At 40.8% G+C, this 20,006-nt stretch overlaps 1 protein-coding gene across 5 annotated transcripts in view; it reads left to right on the top strand.

Moving 5' to 3' along the window:
- The window catches only part of LOC122058231 (transmembrane protein 184A-like), a 42,788-nt gene that overhangs the window by 20,653 nt on the left and 2,129 nt on the right, over positions 1–20,006 (top strand). For all 5 annotated transcript variants that reach the window (XM_042620815.1, XM_042620814.1, XM_042620817.1 and 2 more), the window contains 2 exons: positions 17,422–17,571; positions 17,701–17,986. In XM_042620815.1, coding sequence (XP_042476749.1) covers positions 17,422–17,571; positions 17,701–17,986 — 436 coding nt within the window. The remainder of the gene's footprint in view (positions 1–17,421; positions 17,572–17,700; positions 17,987–20,006) is intronic.

Genomic DNA, 20,006 nt, shown 5'->3' with positions numbered 1-20,006 from the left:
GGGGGGGGAGGTCCTAGGAGACCATAATAATAAGCCTGTTCCTTGGGGAGTCCCTAGTGGGGTGGGGGGAAGCAACTTCAACTTGGAACTTACTTCAAAGTAGATGGCTCTCCAAATCATGTCAAAGGAGTGGGAGTTGGAAGTCCATTTGTGGATGTTTCGTTCCATCCAAATATGGTTAATGGTGGCGTGAAAAGCTTGTGTCACAGATAGAGGGATCCCATAAGTCATGTCGATCCAAATCCATTCCCTTTGGAGAGGGAGAATACGTCTCCTGCCAGGCCAGAAAGAGTTGAGGACTCTTTTCCAAACGTGTGAAGAACAATGATCTACGTCTTCGAAACCATTCTAGCAAATACAGCAGGAACGAGGAACCTGAATGTGGCAGTGGAGCAGAAAGGATTGAGTGGGAAGACAATTGGAGAGAGCTCTCTAGACGGTGAAACTGTGTTGGGGAATATGGCCAGTAAACTAGACAATCTTCTACCAGGGAGCAAGGGGATTGTGAGAATTAATAAAATTCCAAGCTGAGGAGGAGCTAATGGAACCCAAAAGGGATGGCGACCAGAAGACTTTGTTGCCTCTGCCACAGTGACCCGGGGGGATAGGGGGAGGGACAACCAAATGGCTGAGGGGGGGACCGGAGGTGACCAATACCCATTGGAGATGATGGAAGCAACCTTGGAATCTCTGCTTAGGCATGAGGAGTATACTGCTCTTTGGCCAATCTTAGATAGGAGGAACCAGAAGGGTGCCAATTGTCCAACCATAAGGAAGTGGTGAGCCCATCAAAGATCGAGCTTCTAATGGCACTAATGGCCAATGGGTGAAGGCTAAGGATGTTGCACTAAACCCAAGAGGAGTGAGGATTTGGGGGGGGGGGGGAAGGTCCAAAGGGATTCTTTGCAAAGGAGCGAGGAGTAGACCTAGGAGACCCAAATGCTTTTGTGCTTGGAAACAAGTTTCCAGATAAGCTTAAGGTTCCCGCAGAGTTTAGATCCCGGATGCTTTGAATCTCAGATCTTCTTCCTACTTAGGGAGGCAGACCTTGGCTAAGCTGAGAGGGTGGAGGAATCTAGAAGATTCTCCCCCTTTCCAGAGGAACAAACACATCAGGGATTCAATATATTTGATGGTGGATTGGGGGAGAAGAAGATTCCAGACCAGTAGATATAGCAATATTGGAGGATAGATCTGATGAGGATGAGACATGCCACGTATGGGAGAATCTTACCATTCCAGAGTTGAAGCTTTTTGTGGATAAGATCAAGCATAGGGGTGCAGTGTTGGGCAGAGAGCCTAGAGTGGATAAGGGCCCATGGTACACATATTGCACCTATTAACACCCCCTCAAGCTAGAGCATGAGTCACTCATGCCCAGCTTGAAACATCCTTTTTGAAAGTAGGACCAAATAGAGGCTTGGTAAACATATCACTGAGCTGATTAGCACAAGATAAAAATGGAGTTGCAATTAATTTCTTCATAACGGCACCTCTCACAAATTGGCAAGCAACTTCAATATGCTTGGTTCTCTCATGAACACTAGATTGCTTGCAATATAGATGGCAGCTTGATTGTCATGTATCAGAAAACATCGTCAAGCCGTAGCTTGATATTCAGCCTCATCGGTAGACTTAGCCACTATTGTATGCTTCTTGCTTCTCCAAGTGACTACGTTACCACACAAAAGTGCAAATGTGCAATAACATGTGGTAGATATTCTATCACCATCAACACGAGCCCAATCAGCATCAGAAAACTTTATTAGATCATCATTCTGATGAGGACAATAAATGAGCCCCTTTCCTGAGGCTCCCCCTGTAGATATCTCAATATACAACAAGTTGCATCCTAATGAACTTTCTTTGGGGATTGCATGAACAGATTGATGTCCACAACAACATAGGATATATCTGCTCGAGTAATAGTTGGGTAGATAAGTTTTCCAACTAGGATGAGTTATTGTTATTTGTAGTTTTCATTAATATCCTTGACAACTTTAATGTAAGACTAGAATCACAAGTAATCCTAATCCTAGCTAGGATCTGAAATTCTGGCTGAATAGAGAACATATTGATTACTCACAAACCGTGGCTCAGATGTGTAGCTGAAACTTGAAGTAGATGGAAGTCCTATAAGGGTCAACAAACCCTTAAAAGATGAGACAATTTCGATGGCTGAATTGAGAGTTATATTGTTGACATGAATTAGGAAACTCTTGACGTCTTCCGATATCTTGAGATTTTAGCCTCCGATGACCGTCAAATTTGGAGCGATCCCTTGTGTGATGCCCAACCATCCTTCAAAAGATGAACTTTAACTGATGGCTGGTTGGGAAGTTATACTCGAAGAATGAAACAGGAAACTTTATGGAAGTTCTACAACAGCTATAGGCCTTCAAATTGGTCTTTCAATTGTGCTTCTAGGCTTCAACAAACTTGCTTTGATCACTCAAAACTCTCATTGAAAACAAAGAAAAGGAAAATAAGAAAAGAAAGAGAATTCGATGGTGGCGTTGAGAAGGTGGAAGAAGAATTAGGGATGGGCATCTCACCCCTCAGGTTTAGGCATCTCACCCAATTGCATCTCACAACACAACAACATAAACCATCTTTTTTTCATTATGATCAATGGGCTTTAATAGCCTTAAAAAACTTGGACACAAAGAAATAACGAAAAAAGGAAACTAATGAACTGATAAGACTTTCTAATTTGTGTCTAACTTGCTAACCAAGCTTAACAAAATTAGAAACTAACAAACAAAAAGGAAACTAACCTATGTTACAAAGTAGAAACTTCTTTGACTAACAAAATAGGAAACTGACTAAAGTAAACTAAAAGAGAAGATATTGACCCAATTTACTATTCACGTGAACAGTGATCTTTGTCTCTTGTTTTACTCTTCTTCTTCAAGCTTTAATCTACATCAACTCACCCCGTCTTAAAAAAAAAAACTCAACCTCGAGTTTTTTATAGTTTAAGGACAATCTTGGTATGGTGCATATCTAGTTTCATCCCAAAACAATACTCCAGTAGCTCAAGGGTGTTTGGAACAAAGTCTTGGAGTTGTGGCTCTCCCTCTTCGAAAAATTCAGGCGGCGATAAACTCAACCTGATCGAGTTTAAAATCGGATTTGTCATTGAACATTATATCCATGGAAATTTCATCTGGCATGTTCTTGATCTCTTCAAACTCTGGTGCAACGTCGATCTCATCGGTTCTTGGTGGTCGTCTACAGTCAACTTGGTTGTCTCTGCTTTGAATCCCTCAACATATACCTCTTTGGGAGGACTATTTATTTCCTGTTGTACCTCCAAATTTTTTTTTTTTTTTGTCTTGGTAGCATTCTTTGGAGGTGGAAGGTAGAAGAGACCAAACTCGGCGTCAAACTTTTTCTCAAGAGAAGTCATACGGTTTGATAATTTCATCACCTCCTTATAAAGATCGTCTATGCTAGCCATGGAAGGGTCTGATACCAATTAATATAAGACTAAAATCACAAGTAATCCTAATCCCAATCAGGATCTGAAGTTCTGGATGAATAGAGAAGATATCAATTACTCACAAACCATGGCTCAGATGGAGCTGAAACTTGGAGTTGATGGAGGTCCTATATGGGTCAACAAACCCTCAAAAGATGAGACAATTCTGATGGCTAAATTGAGAGTTATGTTGTTGACATGAATTAGGAAACTTTTGACATCTTTTGATATCTTGAGATTTCAGTCTCCGATGACCCTCAAATTTGGAGCAAAGATCTCTCGTGTGACGCCCAACTATCCTTCAAAAGATGAGTCTCAACTGATGGCTGGTTGGGAAGTTATGCTCGAAGAATGAAAAAGGAAACTTTATGGAAGTTCTGTAGAACAGCAGCTATAGGCCTTCAAAGTAGTCTCTCGATTGTGCTTATAGGCTTCAACAAACTTGCTTTGATTACTCAAACACTCTCTCGCTGCAAACAAATGAAAGGAATATAAGAAAAGAAAGAGAATTCAATGGTGGGGTTGAGAAGGGGGAAGAAGAATTGGGGAATGGGCATCTCACCCAACTGCATCCCACAGCACAATAGCATAAGCCGTCTTTTTTTGTTTAACTCAAATATTTTTTTCATTATAATCAATGGGCTTTAAATAGCCTTACAAAACTTGGACACAAAGAAATAACAAAAAGGGGAACTAATAGATTGAAATAAAGCTTTCTAATTTGTGTCTGACTTGCTAACCAAGTTTAACAAAATTAGAAACTAACAACTAATTGCAAAAAGGAAACTAATCTATATTACAAAATAGAAACTTCTTTGACTAACAAAATAGGAAACTAACTAAAGTAAACTAAATAGGAAAGTAAAATAGAAGATATTGACCCAATTTATTGTTCACGTGAACAGTGTTTTCTGGCTTGTTTTACTCTTCTTCTTCAAGCTTCGATCTACATCAATCTTCCTTTATCCTATTTTGTCCACATATACATACCCTTCCAAATTTGCCCCTGGACAGTAAATACTAGTTCCTTTTGTCTTTGGCCCACTAAGTCTACCTAACACCATAGTTGTCAGGGCGTCAAATCGATCCAAGGCGGTGGAGCGGTGGCTAATCGATTTGGCGATTAATCGCCCATTTTGGCGTTGCCATGGCGGTCAAATCGCCCGTGTGTCATTTTTTATTTTTTCTATTTTCTAAAATTATTTAATATGCTACTTTTTTATTTTTCCTATTTTTTAAAGTTATTTAGCATGCTACAAGCCTAGAATATATACCCTATAACATATAAAACAAACATTAAGTAACATCAAATCATCAAAAAAATCAACATAGCCATATCATGTCATCAAAAATCAACATAAATTATTGACTTATACAGTTATACATCAATTCATCACTCATCAACATAGTTGTCACGTGTGGCATAGCGACAAACAATCAAGGAGCATTCTTTTGATTACTAAATATAGGGGAAAATGAAGCTTGAAAGTAAAAAATCAACATGTACATCACACAAAAGTAAAAAGTAAAAGGCTAACCTGTGATTGAAGCTTGAAAGTAATGATTGGAAGTGAGTGAGCAACCTGAACAAAGTAAAAGGTATATATGTCAATATATCATATATGAATGACAGAATGAGAAATATATATTTGGAAACCAAAAAATAGAATCATTAGATCAAATGATGAGATAAGTGGCTAACCTGTTAAGCTATTAGTGACTTACTGAAGCAATAAAGCTTGATAGCAAATGAACTCAACATAAAAAAAAAACTTAACTAATCATCCAAGTTCAAAGTTTAAAGTTTAAACAATATATAAAATCCAAACACTCAAACAGTCAAACACAAATAACTTAATCATCATAATCATCCAACAAATCAACAGATGGCAGATTCCTTTGTTGTCCACTAGAAGCATTTGCATTTTCACCAAAGTTATCTATGACATCCAAGTCATCATCCTCTTCTTCCAAATCTTCTTCCCCATCTGATTCTGATGACTCCCCAACAGCCCTCCCTCTACCACGGCGTGTGTAGCACAAATTTCCTCTAGAGGTTGATGATTGAGCTCTCCTGGGTCGATTGGGCCCCTCCATTGTTGCCCCCATTGCTCTACCAGCAACGTCCCATGTGAGATCAGCATCGGGATGGACTACATCATCCACTTGCTCGTCAATCATCCACTCACTACTCCAATCCAGTTCATCAAGCACAAGTGGATCATAATTTCTGTTGAGGAGACGTCTTTCTTGAAACCTTTCTTCTAGGCGGCGATTGTATTGAACATAGACTATATCATTCAAACGTTGATGTTCCAGCCTATTCCTCTTCTTGGTATGAATCTGAATTCATAAACAATAGAGAACAACAAAGTTATTGTTCCAAAAATAAAAAGTCTAAAATATGAAATAGAGACTTGAGACCCAGCTACTTACAAACTCAAATGTGCTCCAGTTGCGCTCGCAACCAGAAGAGGAGCAACAAAGCCCTAGAATACGTCTTGCAATCTTTGAAAGCTCAAAAGCATGACCTCCAAATGAACCCCACCAAGTAACTATAAAAAATAAATATATATAAAAATAGTTAGATTGATATTTAATATATCACACAAGCAAAATAACTAAACATTAAACAATGAACTCTACTTACTAGGACTCATGGTTGCCCGTGATCTAATTGCCATATCCGAGGCAAAACCACCTCGAGAATATCTATACAAAGTGGCTTGAGTATTTATCTTGTCTTGTAAAGCTGGTTCATGTATCATTCTTTCAATGACTTCATTAAATGCAAGCTGTAGAGAAGATATAATTTGGTAGCCACCATCATCACCTTCCTTATAAGAAAAAAATTTGCCAGGATTAAGAAATAGTGCTGCTCCATACAAAGGACGCCCCATCTGAATCTCCCAACGCCTATTAACAATATCCAACACTTTCTTGTATTGCCTTTCTTTATCTCCAAAATTTTCTTTTATTTTCTTTTTTGCCTCATCCATGGCAAATTGAACCTCAGGCATAGAAGGCCTCTCATCACCATCCACAATCCTCAAGACAGTAAGAAGTGGCTTTGAAGCTCTAAGACAATTTTCCACACCATTCCAAAATGCTACCGCAAACACCGTCTCAACCACTTTCTTCCCAGCTTCGGTCTTTGCCAAATTAGAACTAGTCCATTCTTCAGAAATAAACAAATGTCTCAAGTCATCTCTATGTTTTAACAAGCTTTGAAGTGTCAGAAATGCAGTTGCAAATCTAGTAGCTGCTGTCCTCACAAGATCCTTCCCATTTGTTCTAGCCCTCATTGCATCAAGAATGCGTGTGTGCCTGTAGATGAAGTTGGTTACTTTTTTTGCCTTACTTATCACAGTCCTATTAGCATTCAAGAATCCTATTTCCTCCAACATCAGGTCAATGCAATGCGCTGCACAAGGAGTCCAATACAACTTTGTTCTCTTCTGCATAAGCATTGTACCGGCTAATTTATAAGCCGATGCATTATCTGACACAACTTGCACAACATTGTCCTCACCAATTTCTTGAACTTTGTTGTCAATCAATTCAAACAACTTCTCTGCAGTTTGAGATATACTAGATGCATCAACAGATTCCATGAAATAAGTCCCCTCTGGACAGTTAACGAGGAAATTAATTAAATGCCTTCCTCTTTTATCCGTCCACCCATCAGTCATTAGAGTGCACCCATACTGCTTCCAATACTCTTCATATTTATTCTTCATCTCTGCAGTTCTATCCTTTGCTGCCTTCAACAATGGCACTCTCACTTCATGATAACTTGGGGGCTTATATCCTGACCCGTACTGTGCAATAGATTCTACCATCACCTCAAACCTCCTTGACTTAATAGCATTGAATGGAATACCACACTGATAAACCCAGTCAACAATGTGATTATCAACTCTCTTTTTTTCTTCCGCTGATCTAAACCGGTTCTCTATAGTAGTCTGAGTACTACCTTTAAGATGCCTCTCAGCAACCACTTGCTCAGGAGTCCGTCTAACATGAGCATCCATGGGGCCCCTTACTTGTGGCTGAATGACTACTTTCTTTTTCTTAGCAAATGTCCCAGAGCTAGGAATAAGTCTAGAGGTTGTAGAAGAAGGAGTCCTACTCGACTGTCTTTGACCTTCAACTTCTATATCAACATCAGCACCAACACCAGCACCAACACCAGCACCAACATCAACATCAACATCATCATCATCCAAAATGTCTTGCATCCTTTTCTTCTTATTGCGCATAAGAGCTGCATTCATCTCTGTAGCAATCGCTACAGTTGTCTTGGTACACTTAGCAACATCTCCATATCCACCCACCAAATGTTGCTTTAACCTTTTAATTCCACACTTGAGGTTTTTTCCACAAAGAGTGCATTTAACAAGGTTCTTGTCTGACAGGTCAGGCCAATACCCATACTTCCACCCAGGGTCATTTGATTTGGCCTTCCTGGTTGGGTCTTTGGATGGATCATATGCAGCCGTGCTTATATTATCACCCCCACTACTACCAGGTCCACCAACAGTACCATCCATTATGAACTCCTATAGTCCTATCCTACAAGTTACAAAACAGAGTAACAAAGTATGTTAAGTGTTAACCAATAACATTAACATGATAACATAAAAAAGAAACAATCAAACACTCACAAATCCAACTTAATCATTTCACTTAACACAAATACACAACCAAGACCATTGTCAAGTTCTTATATTTTTTTTTTTCCAGCAATCTAAAATATATGATTTCCCATCTTCAGATCAAGATCAAACTCTAGATAGTAGATAACTAGATATACAGATAAAGAGGAAAACATATTATAAACATTGAAGATTTGAAGTTACTAGTAGGTGGGGCCCTTACCTGGTTGTCGCTCTTGCTGCCGAAGGAGAAGATGTCGCAGGCGATATCGTATTGTGGTTGTTGTCGTTCTTGCTGCCGGAGAAGGAGCAAAGAAGATGTCACTGTTGGTTGTTGCCGGAAAACCAGTCCGGCTGTTGGTTGCTGCCGGAGAAGGAGAAGAAGAAGAGTTGCAGCAGTGGCTGCCGGAGAAGGAGAAGGAGGAAAAGAGTTGCAGACTTGCAGTGGTGGCTGCCGGAGAAGGAGAAGGAGGAGAAGACTTGCACGGTGGCTGCCGGAGAAGGAGAAGGAGTAGAAGAGTTGTAGCGGTGGCTGCCGGAGAAGGAGAAGGAGAAGGAGAAGGAGAAGGAGGAGAAGACTTGCAGCGGTGGCTGCCGGAGAAGGAGAAGGAGGAGAAGAGTTGCAGCGGTGGCTGCCGGAGAAGAAGAAAGAGGAGAACAGTTGCAGCGGTGGCTGCCGGAGAAGGAGAAGGAGGAGAAGAGTTGCAGCGGTGGCCGCCGGAGAAGGAGAGGAGGAAAAGAGCAGCGGTGGCTGCCGAAGAAGGAGAAGGAGAAGGAGAAGGAGGAGAAGAGTTGCAGCGGTGGCTGCCGGAGAAGAAGAAGGAGGAGAACAGTTGCAGTGGTGGCTGCCGGAGAAGGAGAAGGAGAGAACAGTTGCAGCGGTGGCTGCCGGAGAACGAGAAGGAGAAGAGAAGAACCAGCGGTGGCTGCCGGAGAAGGAGAAGAAGAAGGAGAGGAGCAGAAGTCGTACCGGTGGCTGCCGGAGAAGGAGAAGAGAAGAATGTTGCAGCGGTCGAGGGTTTTGCGTCTCTTCGAACTCTCGAGCTTCGATCGAGGGTTTGTGAGTTTGTGACTTTCTCTGTGGCGTTAATTGGAAATTTGAAATCGACCGAGGGTTTGGTCTCAACGGTGGCAGCGTATGGCCATATCATAATAGACAAAATGTTAGTAAAAAAAAAAAAAACCCAATTAAAATATAATAAATAAAATATTGTTAGTAAAAAAAAAAAATCGACCGCCTAACTACTAAAACGTGATATGGCGTCCATGGCGACGCCAAGGCGTCGCCTAGCAGTCCAAGGCGACCGCCAAGTGTGAAAACAATGGTCGTTGTACTGCCATGCCCATAATTTACCGCCGGGACGCCAAGGCGCCGCCTAGGCGACGCCTTGACAACTATGCCTAACACCCCTTGAAATTTCTGTTAATTACCAAACTGCATTGCCTTTTAAACTTGGTGTTTTGTTGATTGGGTGCCCATAAGCAATCCAAGCCGGGTTTTGGAACATCGGATTGTATGAAATAGTAATCCAAGTAAGAAGTATGCAAAAGTTTGTAAAGGAACTGAATATTAAATAAGCAAATCTAAGATATCAGAATTCATAATGTTATTAGGATTCCAATATTCTGATGTTGGATTCTGAAAGTAAAACCATGAGCAGATAGAGTTTGTTGTAAAATCTGAAATCAGATCTGAAATCTTAATGGTGAAAGCAAGAAATTGAGATCTGCCAGAATCATAGCATGTGCAGTAACAAAACAGAATGGAACCAGAAGCTACTGACCTTTTCCACAGATTAACTAATGAAAAAGAGGGTCAGAAGAAGAAAAAATGACCAGCCTGGCTGGAATGCCACCGGCAGTGTTGGATTCTCATTAATGGAGTAGTTGAACCTAACAATCAATTCTGAGTCGCACAGAAGAACAGCAAAAAGCCTTGTTTTATTCATAATAAAATCCGTATACCTTAATGGCTGGTTACGAAAGTATATATAGACCTCCAAATATAACTCCTATGACTAGAAATAGCCTAAACCAACTAGTGATCAGTTGAAATAAAAGATATAAGAGAATGATTCAGCTTGTCTAATATGACAGAAGTCACATTTATTTATAATAAGAGATTATGGTTATAACTAGCATAAGGGTGAGTCACTGGTCTAAATACATTGAACTTAGACACTTTTAACAATCCCTCTCAAGTTGGTGCATATATCACGCATGCCCAACTTGCAAAATATAGGATGAAAAACCTTACAATATAAACCTTTTGTGAAAACATCAGCTAACTGATTCTCTGAGGTAACAAATAGAACCTTGTTCCAGCTTCTCCTTGATGAAATGTTGGTCAATCTCAATATGCTTTGTTCGATCATGTTGAACCGGGTTATGAGCGATGCTAATAGCAACGTTATTGTCACAGAGTAGCCGCATAGGACTAGCAATAGCAATCCCAAGATCACTGAGAAGAACCTTGAGCTAGATAAGCTCGCAAACCCCTTGAGCCATAGCACGATATTCCACCTCCGCACTGAACCTCGAGACCACAAATTGTTTCTTACTCCTCCAGGTAACAAGGTTACTACCTAGGAACGTGCAATAACCAGAAATAGAGTGACGATCATCAACGGAACCTACCCAATCAGCATCAGTAAATGCCTCGAGTTTGGTATTTTGTTGGTTGAGAACAAAAGTACCTAGATTTCAAGTATCTCAGGATCTGATACACTGCTTCAAGATGAGTAGACAATGGTGCATGGAGGAATTGACTCACAATCCCTACGGCATATGCAATGTCAGGATGGGTATGTGAAAGATAAATCAGCTTACTCAGGATGGGTATGTGAAAGATATATCAGCTTACCAACAAGTCGGTGGTACCTTTCTTGACCAACTGTATCTCCATTGTCACTGCAAAGATGATGATTAGCCTCAATAGGAGAGTCTGCAGGTTTACTCCCAAGCATGCCTGTCTCGCTAAGAAGATCTAGGACATATTCCCTTTATGAGATGAAAATGCCCTAGTCAAATTGAGCAACTTCAATACCAAGGAAATATTTGGAAGGCCCCAGATCATTAGTTTGAACTCTATTGCAAGTTGAGCTTTGATCTTGGATTTCAACATCATCGTTTCCTGTGATCACGGTATTATCCACATAAACTATAAGGGTAGTAGCTTTACCACTATCACGCCTGACAAATAAAGTGTGATTGGCCTAGATTTGCTTGTAATCAAACTGTACCATAGCCTTGAGGAATCAACCAAACCAGGCCTGGGGAGACTGCTTTAGACCATAAAGTGATCTTTGCAACCAGCATACTTTCCTGACGGTGGATGGTGACTCAAAACCTTATGGGATGTCCATATAGACTTTTTCCAAATCACCATTTAGGAAGGCATTTTTCACGTCTAACTGTTGGAGATTCCACCCAAGGTTGGCAGCACTTGGTAGCAGAGCGCAAACATAGTTCATTTTAGCCATTGGAGAAGGTCTCTTGGTAATCTATGCCATAGGTCTGAGTGAAACCCTTGGCAACTAATCTGGCCTTGTACCTCTCAATGGTGCCATTTGCCCTGGCCTTTATAGTAAATACCTATTTACACCCCATAAGCTTCTTTCCCTTTGGAAAATGAACCAACTCCCAAGCACCATTCTTCCGAAGAGGTAGCATCTCCTCCACCATAGCATCTTTCAACTTAGGATCAGTCAGCATCTTTTCTACCCTGCAGAATGGAAATAGAGAACTTAGTGGAAACAAAGGCCATGTAGGACAAAGATTGGGACTCATAGGGAACAAAGTTATAAATAGGATACTTAGTACATGTCCTAACTCCTTTCCTAATAGTAATGGAAATATCAGTAACAACAATGGGAGGATCTATATTACTTGACTGAGACACAGGAGATGGATCCAAGATCATTGATAGTTGGGGCAGGTCGCTTGCGGGCTATTTCTTCCTTCGAAAATATGTAAGTAAATCCCCTTTACTACTTTCCTTGGGAGGTGGCTCCCCCTCAAGACGAACATGCTCCCCTCAAGATGAATATTGTGAAGTGTCAACAACAAATGGACTTGAAGGAGGCTTGGACATAACATTCTCCCCTTCAAGAGGTGACTGAAAATAGTGCTCAAACTCATGGAAAGTAACATCCATGGTAACAAAGAGCTGGCAAGAGGGGTGATGGTAGCATTTATAGCCCTTCTGGGAAGAGTAGTAGCCAAGGAAAATGCAACAGAAGGTGAGTTGTGGGCATAACAAACACAACCAAAGATCCAAGGTGGGAAATGGGAGGGGTCTAGGAGACAACTAACTGGAGTCTTGAAGTCCAGAACACTGGAGGGAACCATGTTAATGAGATAGGCAGCAATAAGAACTGCATCCCCCTTTTGATAAGGAATGATTCTGGATTGACATGACCTTTGCGGGCTCCTCCATTTGTGTCACCATGGGAAAGCTTGCTTTTTCCACAACCATAAACCACCTCTGGATGGAACGTAACATCCGTAGATGGTCATCCAACTTTCGATCTCCGGACAAGATTTGGAAAGCCATCTTTTTTAATGTTACCTCCAAAATCCAATCCCTTCATCCCCGCCCCGACCCAAATCCCTTAGGAATAGGCATAACATTGCCTCCTAGAACTTACTAATTGACACCATCCCCCAAACTTGATGGCCCCCCTTTTTGTATTGCTGCCTTCCCCCGCCCCCATTTTGGATGTATCCCATTGGTTTGCTGGTTTGGTTTGTTTGTTGCTTTGATGTAATTGTACCCTCCTCCCCCCTTTGTTTATTTTTCTCTCCTTTGGTAATAAATTTCTTTATTCATCCAAAAATAAGAACTACATCCCCCCAATAAGACTTCAAAACATTCATGGTAAACATGAGGGAGCGGGTGCATCCAGAAGATGACGGTTCTTTCGCTTGGGAATACCATTCTGTTTTGGAGTGCGAACACAAGAGGTCTGAAACACAATCCCCTGAGTATCAAGGTATTGGTGAAAGCTAGCATCAATGTATTCAGTCCCATTGTCACTATGTCGGACCCAAACCTTGGCGTCGAACTAGGTTTGGATTATAATGAGGAAGGTCTGAAAGCACTGAAACACGTCAGATTTACGACGAAGAAGAAAGACCCAGGTGCAATTGTTGATAGATGAAATAAACCACTGGAAACCTTCACGATTGACAACATTAGATGGACCCCACACATCATATTGAATAACAAAATAAAGATGCTCACTTTTATTAAAAGAAATATAATAAGAAATTCTGGTGTGTTTAGCAAGTTCACAAGTTTCGTAATGAAAAGTGTCATGTTTACAACGCTTTATTAACTTTGGAAATAGTAAACGTAAAGTACAAAAGGAAGGGTGACTGAGACGTTGATGCCGTTGGTGCGCTTGTTGAAGGACACTGTCATCTGGAAGAGTGTGAGCAGATAGAGGGGTGTGCACTGTGCACAGTAGTGGGGGCTGATTTAGATAGTACAACCTATCTCGTACCCTACCATGGCCAATCGTTGTGCTTGTCACCAGATCCTGAAAAAGACATTGGGTGGAATAAAATGAGACAACAATTTAATTTCAACAGTGAGACGGTAAATAGAAAGCAGTTAGCACAAAGATTGGGAACATGAAGAACAAAAGATAAAGAAATAGCAGGGGAGCATTGAATAGAACCTTTACCAGAAATAGGGGATAAGGTGCCATCGGCAACCCGGACTTTGTCCTTACTAGAGCTAGGGAGGTAGGAACAAAACAAGTCTGATGAGTTAGTTATATCAAGGAGCCAAGAGGGGGGACTAGAAGAAGTAGAAACATGGAAAATACTTGACTAAGCGAGATGAGAGGCAAGTGCAGGGGGTTGGGACGTTGTAGGGCTTATAGCTGATTCACGGAAAAAGGCACAGATGAAGATGGGCCTGTTGGTGAAGGAGCAAGGCCAAGAACAAAACTATCAACAGTCTCGGAGAGATGGGCCTAGGGCTGGGTATATCTTCGTCTCCCACCACTACCCTCTCCCTTGGGGCGACCGTTTGGATTCCAACATGTCTCCTTAGTGTGATTGGGTTTACCACAATAATCTCGTTTAACTGGTTCTCTGGTGTGTGGTAGATTTAAAGGAGTCAACACTATCAGGAGTAGAGACCAAAGTAGAGTGTGGAGTCCCTGTCGACATCATAACAGAATGGCGGAGGTCATCATGCTATAGTAGATTATAGGCCTGTAGTAAAGTAGGAAGCGTTTCACGATCAAGTATCTGAACATGAATCAGATCGTATGCTGGATTGAGGCCGGTGAGAAAGTCATAGACACACTCCATTTTCCATTCCTTGTGGAAAGCTTTAGTGTCTGGTACACAAACCATGGGAACATGGTTATAAAGTTGAGCTGCTGCCACAGAGAGTTCAAGGTGTCATAGTCGGCAAACAAAGATAGATCTTATTGAGACGTCTCACAAACCTAACGACGCAGTTCATAAATCTGTGCCTAATTGCTAGTTTGGGACAGCCTCCCAAAATTCCTGGGCAGAGTTCATCAAAACAAAGCTAGAGTTGATAGTAGGCTCCATAGAATTGAGCAAAAAAGACAGCCAATGCATTATGGCCAACCAGGTGTTGAGAGTAGGACCTTCAGGAGACCAAGGCACGACACTAGTTAAACATCCCGAAAAGTGAGTATCCCTTATGGTCCGTCGGCAGACATGCGACCAGGGATTATAATGGGACCTGGTTGAAGAGTGGGGTGACAGACAAAAGCCCCAACACAAGGTGCCTCACCAATCCCATATTCGACTATGACTATGTTTTTGTCACCCTCAGCCATAGGGTCGGAGAATAGGTCAACAGAGATGGGTGTGATTCAACGAAAATGGATCAGGCAACCATTGCATACCAAGGCACATATGCAATCAACATATCATAGGCATAGGAGGCGGCAACAACGTTGCAAGGAGGCGCAGGATGTTGAAGGCAGGCGGCACGATACCAGAGTTGCAGGCGGGCAATGAGGGTTGCAGAGGGTAACATAGGCAGCGAGGGCTGTAGAGGGTGACATCGACAGCAAGGGCTGTAGGGGGCTACACCGGCAGCAGTGGCGGCAGGGGGTGGCGTAGGCAGCAGGTGCTGCAGGGGGCAACACAAGACAGTGCTAGGGCCAGCAACGCAGGCACAAGGCGCAGTGGCAGTGCAGATGGGAGGCGCTACGGATAGCGGCTAGCGGTGGAAGGGCAGCGACGGATCATGTGGTAGGGGCAGGTGGTCATTTGTGGGGCTTGGTTCAGTCAACCGTGCTTGACCAAGGGAGGCCGAAGTCTCAAAGGAGGTGGTGGGATCCCTACTGGTGGCGAGGGAACAGTAAAAACTATTTAGGGTTTTTGGCTCTGATTCCTAGTTGAAATAAAAAAATATAAGAGAATGATACGGCTCGTCTAATATGACAGAGTCCTCCTTTATTTATAATAAGAGATTAGGGTTACATCTAGCATAAAGATAAGTCACAGGTCTAGTTACATTGAACCTAGACAATTTAACATAATCAAATGGGCCTTTTAATTGACCAATAATAGACTTAAAATAACTCCTAAACTGACTCAAGAACCTCCAGCTGTGTTTGGAGTCCTAAACCAATTAGGATTTGACATAATGAAATTAAATCAACTCATAACCGGACTGGACTTATAGATTCCTAATCCAGCCTGAACTAGGACGCATAAACATAATCAAAATAGGAAAAGAAAATGAAAACAGAACTGTACTTTTTTTGGATGAATTAGAACTCTACCTAATAGAACTCCATAGTAGAGTGGGAATAGGATTCCCAGTGAGACTTGGATTCCTAGAGAAACTAGGAATTCTTGAACTCACAAGTTCCTCTTGGCACTGCTGCTAGTGCCCAAATATTGCATCAGTTAAGTTCCATTCAAATGTGGTATATGGCGATGCCAAAAGCAAGCTTATCTGTCGAGTCACAGTTGGAATTACCAACAAAGTTCATATCGACTCAATTTCTTTCTCTAACAAAGGGCTGGATTCTTCTTCTTTGATGCCAACATTTGGCTAGCAGCCCTTTTCAGACAGACGAGGAGAAGGAGCAAGAGAAAAAGCTATGGTCCACATCTTTGGGTGAATTCCAGCATAGGCAACAATTGGGAGAGGTTGGAATCTGTCTATCGACGAGGAAGGATTGCGTTGGAAGAGAGTGGGTAAGGGCGCCAGACAGTGAAGCTGTGGCAAGGGATGTGCCTCTTGAATCATACAATTTTGCACAAAGGAATCATAGGGGCCCGAGCCTGAGCCCGAATAAGATTCCAAGCAGACTTGGAAAGGAACTGGCCAGAGATAGAAGCAGTCCCAAACAACGAGATCTCCATTCCTGATGTGCCTTCCACTGATATCCGGCAGAGCATCCTAGATAGAAAGCAATAAGGGGGTGGAAAAAACCTAAGCCTAACCCATTCCAACCTCTGGTTTTGATTTTTCAGCCAGGTCTGACCATAGGCTGGAAAATTCAACCTAAACTCTCTTTTTCTTTTCCTTTTTTTGGGGGGGGGGGGTTGGGGGAGTGGAGGCTGGGCTGTGGGCTCAGGCAGGTTTGGGGAAACCTGCTCAATTTCTAAACACTTTTTAGATTACCTTTTGATAGAAGGCTATACAAATAATTTATCGATCATGCTACGCTTGGGTTTCAAAAGAACATGAGTGTAAGAAAGTGAAATATAGGAGGGTGTTGGGAAGTGAGATGAAGAGAAAGGAAGTGATTTATTTTCCTATATGATACTTGGTTGTGCCCAGAGAATGCAAGAAACTGAGAAAAGTAAGGGGTGAGAATTCTATTTGACAAAATGTTACTGTGTTTTGGATTGGTGCAAAGTTCAATACAATTGTTCTTTCAACAAGCAAACATTTGGAAAATATGGGAAAGTGTACTTCCCTTGCATTTTCATTCATGCTTTTATGTTCTCTTGACAACATAGCCCAACCTCATCTTCAATGCTTTTTCATTGTTTGTTTTGTTTAAACTTGAAAAAGGCATGCCTTAGTAGTCTTTGCATCTCTTTCTAGGAGAATATATTGGCATTGAGTTTTTGGATCATGTTCTAATGATCTTCTGGTTCTTTCTGTAGCATTAAGGTATGTCTAGTTTAGTAGGCTCTTGCAAACTGTACTTCTGCCCAACAGAACTAGCAGAGCTATGCAGGGGTGATGGGCTGGCTCGTGATATGCTTACTTCTATTTAAACCATTATATGCTAATGTTCCTTTTAACTGTTCTAGGTATGAAGCTTGGGTCATTTATAATTTTCTGTCTCTATGCCTGGCATGGGTGGGTGGCCCAGGCGCTGTTGTGCTAAGTTTAAGTGGTCGAGTCCTGAAGCCATCATGGTATCTCATGACATGTTGCTTCCCTGCTATACCATTGGATGGGTATGTACTAACGATCATCATCTGTATCTCTTGCTTCAGTTCTATAATTTATCTATTTCATTGTTATGCATGATGTATTCAAGACATTCCCCTATACTTGGAATATCCTTGACTGTTTACCCTGTGCAGGCGTTTCATACGGAGGTGCAAGCAAGGTTGTTTACAGTTTGTGATTCTGAAGCCCATCTTAGTCGCAGTTACATTTATATTCTATGCCAAAGGAAAATATGAAGATGGAAATTTCAGCGCGAAACAAGCTTATCTATATGTCACCATTATTTATACAATCTCATACACAACAGCGCTTTATGCCTTGGCATTATTCTACGTGGCATGCAGAGATCTGCTTCGGCCATTCCATCCAGTTCCAAAGTTTATCATGATCAAGTCTGTTGTTTTCCTAACATATTGGCAGGTAATCCCACCCCTACCCCCAAAAATAACATTTTTTTTTTCATTAGCTGGTCTTGAGTTGAACTTGTTCACCTTGCGTTGGCATTTTGCAATTGTTCATATATTACTGTCAGGCAGGCTATTGGGCCTATAAGCCAGCAAATGATTGATGAAAGGAATAGTAAAATATGATTAATACCAGGATTGAAGGATCATATGGGAAGGCCACTGTTCTGTGTGCTTGTCAATGGCAGAAAGTTGAGATATGTCTAGGGATATTTAGGAGGCATGGAAATTAAACAAATGCATAAATAGAAATCATCTACTTGTTTTAATGGTTAATTGACCAGTATATAATAGATATCTATGTGTATATTCATTGTGTTGACAAATCAAACACTTGATATGAAATGAATTTTCCAACATACTGTGCATACCTTTTATAGATCTTTTTTAATGGCCAATCTTTTTTTTCCCTGATGATGTGCAGAAGCAGTAGAATTGATCAAAGAAACACAATCAGTGTTGTCACATAAAAAAAAAAAAAAATGATTTAAGTATTTAGTTTTTTGTATTAAAGAACACTATAGAAAGGCAATTTGAGTTGATGTTAGGTGTTTTACCAGCCAACTACTAACCAAGACTGAGGCTTGGTCTGGGTTTTAATGTTTCACAAATAATCGATTGGTCCGGTCAACCAACATATACCCAAATACAGACAGAGACTGATCGGACCGACTGTTTTCTTCATGGTTCCAGTCTGGACTCTTGAGCTTGAGACCAATTAGATGATACATCAATCTGTCTCCCTACTAGGTTGGGGTCTTATTAAGGCCAGAAACTGAAACTGATCTGGATGACTAATTGACATTCCTAACTGATGGGGAGGGGGGGGGTGAATAATTAATAGCAAATAGAGGAAGTGGCTGTCTGATGCGTCCTCTTTCATTGTGGGATGTTGATGCTGATTCATAATTGAACCGGTTGATCCTTCTGACCATCTAGACAGATGAACCAGAGGTCTCATTGGGTTTTTAGGCCCAGTAGGATATTTTAGTTATTTTATTTAGATTTGTTATTTGCATTTATCTTTATCTAGGCCATAGTTGTCAAGGCGGTTTGCCTGGAGCGTAGGCGACAATCCCTTATTGCACTGCATACCGCCTTGTGTTTTGGCACTTATTTATGCCAAATATCATTTAAGTAAATGTTTTTTTACTTAAGATATTATTCATAAATAAGCAAATACCCCCTATTTGAATCCAATAAAAATAATTTAAAAATCAAATTTGAAAAGGATAAAAAGTCAACTCCCCAGTCCAAGAAGAAAAACTGGATTTTGGTTATAGGGGCGATTTTCAACTTTTAAATGCTAGAGTTTTTCTCAATTATGAAAATTTTATAAATTCTATTATGTTAAAACATTGCTAAAATCCAAAAGTCTGGTAAAATAATTTTTTGTTTTGATATCCATAAAATTATTTTCATTCAGGCGATTTTAACAGCATTCGCGCACTTAAAAATAAGTTTGACCGGAGCATAAATTTATCATTACAACTTAGATTTAAGTAATCTTAGACTTGTTGGAAAGTTGGTTTTATATTATAACTGATAGAAAAAATCTCATGTAAAAATCATATCATTTGACCAGTCAAACTTGTTATAGAACCAGAGCATTTCTCTAAATTTTGAGTTTTTATAACTTAATGTAACTTAATGTTAATTTTTTATAATTTAATATGGCTAAATGTTGATTTTTAATGAATTGATGTTACTTAATCTTTATTTTTTATGATACAAGGTATATATAACTTACTAAATAATGTTAGAAAATAGAAAATAACAATTGGTCGCCTTGTTCGCCTCAAGGCATGCGCCTTCTCGCCTAAGTGCTTAGACAACTCTCCACCGCCTTGGTTCGCCTTGGCGCCGTGATAACTATGATCTAGGCTGAGATCCTTTCACTTTTAGTTTGACTTGGATTTTAGAGTTTATTTCAGTTTGAGGGTAATTTTAGGAATTTTTTTTTTTTTGGGGGGGGG

The sequence above is a fragment of the Macadamia integrifolia genome, chromosome 12, assembly GCF_013358625.1.
Source record: "Macadamia integrifolia cultivar HAES 741 chromosome 12, SCU_Mint_v3, whole genome shotgun sequence".
NCBI lineage: Eukaryota > Viridiplantae > Streptophyta > Magnoliopsida > Proteales > Proteaceae > Macadamia > Macadamia integrifolia.
This window is presented reverse-complemented; position numbering and strand designations above follow the sequence as displayed.